General features: G+C 54.3%; 1 protein-coding gene across 1 annotated transcript; it reads left to right on the top strand.

Annotated features, from left to right (window-relative positions):
* The first annotated feature begins 995 nt into the window (after window positions 1–995).
* On the top strand, window positions 996–4,263 carry LOC120387384 (C-C motif chemokine 5-like). The gene is made up of 3 exons (XM_039508069.1): window positions 996–1,285; window positions 1,931–2,042; window positions 3,421–4,263. The coding sequence occupies exons 1-3, from the start codon at window positions 1,213–1,215 to the stop codon at window positions 3,506–3,508; spliced, it is 273 nt and encodes a 90-aa protein (XP_039364003.1). The 5' UTR covers window positions 996–1,212; the 3' UTR covers window positions 3,509–4,263.
* Window positions 4,264–8,442: the final 4,179 nt, after the last annotated feature.

Genomic DNA, 8,442 nt, shown 5'->3' with positions numbered 1-8,442 from the left:
GTGACGGGTTTTCCTTTCACCTTTCTGATTTGTTCCTTATTTTTTTTAAATTGATTGCTGTTTAATAAATTGTATTTGCTTTGAACTGTATGTAATGATCAGTGGGGCAGGGAAGCATCCAGTGCAGAGAGAGCACCCCGAAGTGGGGACACCCTCGCCCCTGCGCTGAGTGACTATGACAAGGTTGGGGGTCGAGCCCCCCAGGAATCCTGGGCCCAGCCTTGTTGGGGTTACGAGGACTCTGCCAGACAGGAGAGTGGAAGGGGAGCCCTCGAGGGCAGGGAGGCCTCTGGGTAAAGGAAGTGGGAGCGAGGACTCAGATCCTTTCGCTAGCCCACTTCACCGCAGAAGCCAGGAATGTTCCCCACAACAGCAGGACCATTCCCCTGCTTACACACTCACTAGCTCTGAGAGCTTTTTGCCAGGGGGGAGGGATAGCTCAGGGGTTTGAGCATTGGCCTGCTAAATCCAGGGTTGTGAGCTCAGTCCTTGAGGTGGCCATTTAGGGCAAAAATTTGTCTGGGGGTTGCTCCTGCTTGGAGCAGGAGGTGGGACTAGATACCTCCTGAGGTCCCTACCAATCCTGTGATTATATGATTTTTTTCCCCCCTAAGGTCAAGACTATAACAGGGATCAAAAAAGAACTAAATAAATTCATGGAGGATTGGTCCATCAATGGCTATTAGCCGGGATGGGCAGGGATGGTGTCCCTAGCCTCTGTTTGCCAGAAGCTGGGAATGGACGACAGCAGGTGGATCGCTTGGTGATTCCTTGTTCTGTTCATTCCCTCTGGGGCACCTGGCAGTGGCCACTGTCAGCAGACAGGATACTGGGCTAGATGGACCTTTGGTTTGACCCAATATGGCCATTCTCATGTTCTTAAGGAGTGGCTCTTCTGTTTTAAGGTATGCTCAGTGCAGGACCTGTGGTGATACATGCAATGATTGCTTCATATCCTTCCCCCTCAGCGTCCCTCCTGCAGCTGTGTTGAAACTGACCTCAGCTCGTTGCAAGGACTATTCTTGTATATCCTGAGATGAGGCGTAGCTGCTGACACTCCACCACGGTGACCGGTGGCATGTAGCTGGTGTCACGGAACAAGCAGGAAACCTCACTGTTCCCCTATAAAAACAGGGGCTTGTCCCAGGGTCAGTATCAGAGGTTAGAGGTCCCTGCTCTGCTCCTACAGTTCATCCCTCACCTGACAGCAACATGAAGGTCTCCGTGGCTGCCGTCGCCGTTCTCCTCATCGCTGCCTTCTGCTCCCTGGCCGCCTCTGGCCCACGTGAGTCCAGCTTCTCTCTGTCCTTGCAGGGTCTTCTTCTGAAAAGTGGCAACTTTGCAGCTCAGCCTTTAAAGGTGACCTGTAAGGATTTAATACAACTGGACTTTATGCCCCTTCTGCTTCTTTGGGATAGAGGGAAGCCATCTGGAAGGGCTGCTTTTAAGTTTCTCCTTCTTGCTGGTTTTTACCTTAGAAATATTGGGATTATCAAGTTGGATCTTCCCAGGTTTCGCTGGAGGGCTTTGAGAGGGCACCTGGAGATGGTGCCTGTGAGCTCTCACCTTAAATGAAGGGATGGGGCGAATGGGTGTTGAATCTTTACCAAAGATGTCCTTTGTCACTAGTGTTCATTAGGTGTTGGGGTTAAAGGGAGGTTAATGAAAATAAACCCAGACCTGTAAAGGCTCTGGCCAGGACCCCTTCCCCTCTCACTTGCTCACTATTCAGTGTGATGCTGTCAATTCCTCACAGAGATAATCAGAGCCCGTCGCTGCGCATCGAATGGAAACAAATCTGACGAGGTCTCCAGACTCGTTAAGGAGGAAAAGCCTCAGATCATTAGCACAGGGGGCAACTGTCACTGTCCAGGCCATGCCTCCTTGAGGAATAACTGACACTCATGTCCCACTTTTCAATCTCTTTCAGTCGGTCCCGACACGACCGTGTGCTGCTTCAGCTACGCCACCCGGAAGCTGCCCCAGAGCCACCTGAAGGAATATTTCTACACCAGTGGAAAGTGCTCTCAGCCAGCTGTAGTGTAAGTGCTAGCTCCTGCACTGGGGGAGGTCTGGGCAGAGGTCTCTGTCAGCCTTTAATCTCTCCACAATCCCCTGGGGCTGTTTTAGGTTAGGGGCTTGTCTACATGGGACAATTCTACTAGTATAAGCAATGATGTGAATTTAAACCACTGTAATTATCCCGGTATAACTCCCTGTGTGGACGCTCTTATTCTGGTGTAAGAGGCTTTTTCAATATAGATTATGTTGCTTGGGAAGGGGTTTAAGATAAACTGGAAAAGGGCCACTCTGATGCTGGGGTAGGAGTATCCACATGGGGAGTAGTGGTTATACTAGCATAACTATATGGGTCTAACTGGTAAAGCCTTCCCATGTAGACAAACCCTAGGAAAACTAGCTAATGTGTTATGTTTTAAACACCATTTCGCACCCAGTGTAGACAAAGCCAACTGTGTTTAATGTCAGTGGTTTCTGGGCCCACTTACATTGCTTTGGAGTGGATTAAGGTGATGTCTACACTGCGGCCTATGTCGACAAAATGTACATCGTGCAGGGGTGTGAATGTTCCACCCCTCTAGTGACATAAGTTACACCGACATAAGTGCTCGTGGGCACAGCGCTATCGGCGGGAGAGCTTCTCCGGACGACGTCGCTTCTTCCGCGCGTGCAGGGGATTTGATTGTGCCGACAGGAGAGCTCTCTCCCGTTGGCACAGAATGTCTTCACCAGGCACTCTGTAGCTGTCTCGGTACCACTGCAGCGCTGTCTGTGTAGACATGGACTTAAGCTAAACCGGAATTAGTGTCCATGCAGTGGTTATACTGGGAAAACGACAGGGGACAACTAACTTTCTGTGTAAACAAGCCCTTCACAAGGGTTGACCCAGACCGGCTAACACTCTACACACAGCTGCGCGAGGTGCTAAATTTTGCACAGAAACATGGGACTCAGTTACTCAACACACTGCATTTCCCTAGTCTAGACAGAGCCTGTGGGGGAGAGCACGGTGTGTGACTCCCCTCTGCAGCATCCTGCAGCCAAAGGCACCAAACGGCGGCTGTTGCTGCATCCGGGTGGGAGCTCCTGTCCACTGAGAGGTGCAATAGGCAGAAAACTAGGCTGAACTGATACAAGCCACGGTTTCCAGTCTCATTCCCACACTGATTGGAGCAGTGAGCAGCTGGTCATTTGGGTGTTTCTCTGAGGTGCTCCAGGCCCTCACATGGTTTAATAGGCCACAGTGCAGTCAGGTAGCATGAGGCCTGGATTCGTAGGCTTGGGAGTCTGGGCTGAGGCTATTCTCTCCCCTTTGAATGGTCCCAGGCCCGCTTTATTACAACAGCAAATTCCATCCCCCCATCAGTGTGCTAAGCCCCCGGTCTCTCTCGTTCTACACAGATTTGTCACCAGAAAGAACCAACAGATCTGCGCCAATCCAAAGACCAAATGGGTCCAGGACTACGTGAATTTCCTAGAAATGAAATGAGACGGCTGGGAGCTGATGGAGACCCTGCGTGCTTCCCTTTGCAGTGCTAATGTCAGTAGCTATTGTGCTGTCCACGGAACGCCACCCCTCAGCCCCGAGCAAAGGCCGTCGCTGTGCTTTAAGGGCTCGCTGGCACTTTAAAGACATTTGAAGCTATTTTATTTGTATTGTAAAAGAATCACTTCTGTTCTAGATTATCCACCTTTATGGTACAAACCAGGCCCTGAACACTTGTGGGCATTAAAAATCCTATGGCCCTTAAGGGTAGCAGCCTACGAGGCAGTGTGGCCTAGTAGCTAGATCACTGGACTGGGACTCAGGAGACCTGGGCTCTATCACTTCTCTCCTTGATACCTCAGTTTTCCCACCTGTAAAATAGGGATAATGATTCCTATCTCTTTGATAAAGAGCTTTGAGATCTACTGATGGGAAGTCCTATACAGAAGTTAGGTGTCATTCTTCATCTCCTGGCTAAATTCCAGTTCAGTTAATTCAATTTCACATCCCTAACTTCCTCCTGTGGTTTCAACTGGTTATGGGTCTTCCCCATCCCTTCCCACCCTAAGTTCTGTGCAGCTATGGAACAGTTGATGTGCATTACCCAGAGGTGGCTGCATTCCAGTAACGGGTGAAGGAACTCCTGGCTTGTGCCTGTGTGAAGCTATCTGCCGAGTTGGAGAAGCACTTTGGGATCCTTCGGGATGACAGACAGTGAGCAGCGAGTAAGCTAATGCTGTAATATTATTGGTCTATTATTCAGGCGGGCGGCTCCCAAAGCTGGCTGCCCGCAGCGCGCCGAGCGCCCCGCCGCGCCGCAGCCCCGTCCCCCCGTCCCCTCTCTCGGGCTCCGGGGCCGGCGGCCCGGGGAGGGGCGAGCAGCTTGCCGCGGCGCGCGTCCGCGCCAGTCCACCCGACGGGCCGACCGAGCGCGCCTGCCGCCCTGCGCGAGCTCAGCGAGCCGGGGCGGGAAGGGGGGGCCGGGACCGGCCGGCCGCGCGCGTCAGGTCGGCCCCCCCTCCCCTGCCGCCGTACGCGCCGGCGGGCGGAGCTCAAGAGCCAAATGATGACCCCTCCCAGGATGCGCGCCGCTGCGGGCGCCGCTGGGTGCCTAGAGCCGCCCCTGCTATTATTTATCAGGGGGCTGCTGTGGACCAGCAGACCTTGCCTTTATTTTTGACGCACTGTCACTTGCTGATTTGAAGCAATAAAGGTGTTTTTCTCTCTGTGAGGCGCCTGGCTGTCTCTCCCTGAGCTCAGAGGTGTTCCGGGCGCCGCCCCGAGTGGACTGCGTGGCATCGTGCCAGCTACTTGTGCCTAGATTTGTAAAGCCAGAAAGGACCAGCCTGACCTCCTGACTGCACAGGGGCGCCTCATGGGGCAGCCAGGTGGACGCAGGCAGGCAGGGAGGGGAGAGCCAGGCTGACTCGAACAGGCTGCCTTGCACGTGCGGGGGAGGAGGGTCTGTGCACGCATGGGGGGAAGCCCCACAGAATGCCCTGCTCAAGGGGCTCAGCTGCTGATTAGCGCTCAGGCTGGCATAGAGGCCCCCTAGTGGCTGCATGCCAGCCCTGCAAGGCGACGGCATGCGACCCCCAGCCCCTAGACCCCCCACCACAGGAACCCTAATTGCGTAAGGGGGAGGGAGCGTATTTCACCCACTGTCAGGACAGGGCTATTAGCTGACCCCCCTGCTTCAGGATTTAAGCTAATCTCGAACTACCAGGGCAGGATGAGACCCGCTGCAGGGGCAGATTATCCAGCATCCGCTGCAGCTGGGTTCTTAAACGCTCCCACGAAGCATCTGGCTCCAGCCACTGTCAGAGACAAGAGATGGGCTAGACGGACCTTGGCTGTGGTCCAGTCTGCGCATTCCCAGGTTCCTACGTGTTTCCCCGGTACTCAGTGTCACTGTCCCTTTCTTACTCCCGGCCATTTAAATCCCTTCCCTCCTCGCCCTGTCTCCACCAACCCCCTAACTCTCTCCTCCTTCACTGCAGAAAGCCCCAGACTGTCCTCCTTGCCCCGCATCGCCCATGTCTCCTCACTCCTCCCACGTGCCCCATCCCTCCGTCCTCTGCCCTTGAGGTCTCTCAGGAATTTCATACCCACAATCCCCCTCCCCTCTAGGCTCAGACTCTGACCCCTACCTGCAGTGACCCTCTCATGGTTCCCCATCCCCCTTCTTCTCTGTCTCCCTTCGGTGTTGTGTGGGGCACTCCTACATGAGCTTATCACAGTGTGTCCCACTCAGCTTCCCTGCCCAGCAAAGGTGCTTGGCGCTTTGCGGAAGGACAGGCTCTAAGAAGCCAACAAGGAAACACAATAGAGCCATCGACTCTCTGCACATGGGAGGGGAGGGAACCAGGGGAGCACATGGCAAAAGGGACAGAGACTCTATTAAAGGAGCAGTGTGTCTCTGTGAGGGGCCATCCAGCGCTACCTGCATAAGCCAGGTGGGAGTCTGCGGGAGCAGGTGTAAGCGACTGGGGGCTCGCGAGGTCGGGGCACTGGGTTCGTGAACTGGAGCGGCTGGACTGCAGAGTTCCAGGGTACCTCCCAAGGAAGGGCTTGGACAACAAATGTGTTCCTGGGAGTGCACCCTGGACACCCAGAGCTAGACACAGTGACTAGACTCAGCCCAGGCCCAGGGGGTTTGGGCGCACATGGGATCTAGCAGTTGGGTCCACTTACAACAGACGGGACCATGCAGAGGTGGCCTGGGCCAGACTGTACCCAACTTGAGACAGCTGGGGTCCGATCTGTGGAAGTGCTGAGCACTCACAGCAGGAAACAGGTCAGTGGGAGCTCTGGGCTGAGCATAGCCAGTGCTATAGGATGCCAAGTTCTGTGCTGGTGGTGGCCTGTGATGTCCAGGTCAGATGTCCAGGTCCCTTCTGACCATCAGCTCTGACTCTAAGTCAGGGCCCAGGTCTCTCAAGCCTTAAGCTTGCCGTGCTATTGTTTCCACTGTGCAGGTGCAGATACCAGCACAGGAGGACTTGGAAGAGACGGTCAGTAGGGGTCACGCTCAGGTGATGAGCACCTTAGACAAGCCCCTGAGGAGATTAACAACTGTCTTCAGAGCCGAGTGTGAATCGCCTGCGGTAAATAGGGTCTCGGCCCACAAACTGACCAAGGAGGGTAAAACAGAATATTGAATCGCTCTCAGGAAGTGAGCACCATCTCCCCTGGCAGGGCCTAAATTCTCAGAGAGTATTTCCTGGAACAACCCCCCCACCCCCCACATACACACACAACATGCTTTAAAAACTCCAGAGGGGTTGAAAATATTGACTGACAGCCATGGGTGGCAGGTGGAGCCCCCCTTCGGGGGGGGGGGGGCTAGACCCTGCCCAGCGGCCAGAGCCACAAGCCCCCCCCCCCCTTACCCCCACCTGGAGTCCTGAGAGCCCCCGCCCTCGGCCAGAAGAGCCAGGCCTGCCGAACGCCCGAGCCCCCCACCTGCCAGGAGGTGCCCAGAGGCCCCTCACCCCCTGGCCCGGAGTTGCCCCGGGCCCTCCCCAGACCCCAAGCCACCCAGGCAAAGCCCCAGAGTGACAGTGTCTCTTTCCGAAGAGGAACCTGAGCTTTTGCTATGCCCCAGGGGTTCTGGGGAAGCTGAGGAAGTGGGTTTTGCTACTCAGCTTCCTGGGTTCCTCCGTAATCTCTCTGCAGTCCAGGGACTTTCCTGATGAGCCCAGGAAGCTGAATTGCACATACCGCCTCCTCAGCCGCCCCAGAACCTGCCTGGGGCATAATAAAGCAAAAACTCCCCTCTGCCCCCCAGGTCCCACAACTGGGGGTCCAGCCTGAGCCTCCCCTGGCCTATTATACCCACCGCCCATGCCAACAGCGCCAGCTGAATGTCAGTCCTGTACCCTGAGCACTGAAGGAGGTGGGGTGTGTGTGTGTGAGATACAGACAAGGGGGCCGAATGAAGGTTGCACATGCAGCTTCCCTACAGGCATTTCCTAACTTTTGCAAACGTAACGGTCTTCTGATAAGCTTTTTTGTATGTAATTATAGATGAGACCCTCCCCCTCTTGTGCCATCCCACCTCCCAATGGCTCCTCTTTCCCTCATAGAAAGCTCAGCCCAGGGGTAGGCAACCTATGGCACGTGAGCTGATTTTCAGTGGCACTCACACTGCCCGGGTCCTGGCCACCGGTCCAGGGCGGGGGGGCTCTGCATTTTAATATAATTTTAAATGATGCTTTTTAAACATTTTAAAACCTTATTTACTTCACATACAACACTAGTTTAGTTATATATTATAGACTTATAGAAAGAGACCTTCTAAAAACATTAAAATGTATTACTGGTATGCGAGACCTTCAATGAGAGTGACTAAATGAAGACTCGGCACAGCACTGCTGAAAGGCTGCCGACCCCTGGTGTAGACTATTGTAAATACAGCACTGCACCAGCGTCAGTAACTTGCACAAGGCGTCTGACCAGCAGGAGGTCTCCAAGGCGTCTGTGGCTAGACCAGAGAGGGATGCCGCCCTGGCACACTCCCCCACAATAATTCCTAGAGCAGATCTTCTAGAAAAACGGCCAATCCGGATTTAAAAATTGGCAGTGATGGGGAATCCACCACGGCCCTTGGTAAATTGTTCCAGTGGTTAATTACTCTGACTACTAAAAATGGGCACCTTATTGCCAAACTGCATTTCCATGAGCTGCTCTGTGCACCTCACACGTGGGGTTAAGAGGAAACCGCTCATGGTCTATTGGCACCGACATGGAGAGACGACATTTGCATTTGGGAAGCTCCTGAGTCCAGCAGACAGAGGCAGAGCGAGGGGCGATGCCTGGGAGCTGATGTTAGACAATTCAAACTGCAGAGACGCTGCAGGAGATGGGCCGTGGGAGCAGCGTCCCGTGGGGGGGGGGCGCTATTCATCACCACTTGGGGGCTTCACACTGAGACT

Source organism: Mauremys reevesii, linkage group 20 (assembly GCF_016161935.1).
Source record: "Mauremys reevesii isolate NIE-2019 linkage group 20, ASM1616193v1, whole genome shotgun sequence".
NCBI classification, from domain to species: domain Eukaryota; kingdom Metazoa; phylum Chordata; order Testudines; family Geoemydidae; genus Mauremys; species Mauremys reevesii.
This window is presented reverse-complemented; position numbering and strand designations above follow the sequence as displayed.

Excerpts from the sequence above, each read along its gene's own strand:
- LOC120387384 (XM_039508069.1), top strand. The coding sequence starts at position 1,213 with ATGAAGGTCTCCGTGGCTGCCGTCGCCGTTCTCCTCATCGCTGCCTTC. Across the intron at positions 1,286-1,930 it reads CCTGGCCGCCTCTGGCCCAC|TCGGTCCCGACACGACCGTG; the intron begins GTGAGTCCAGCT and ends AATCTCTTTCAG. Across the intron at positions 2,043-3,420 it reads TGCTCTCAGCCAGCTGTAGT|ATTTGTCACCAGAAAGAACC; the intron begins GTAAGTGCTAGC and ends CGTTCTACACAG.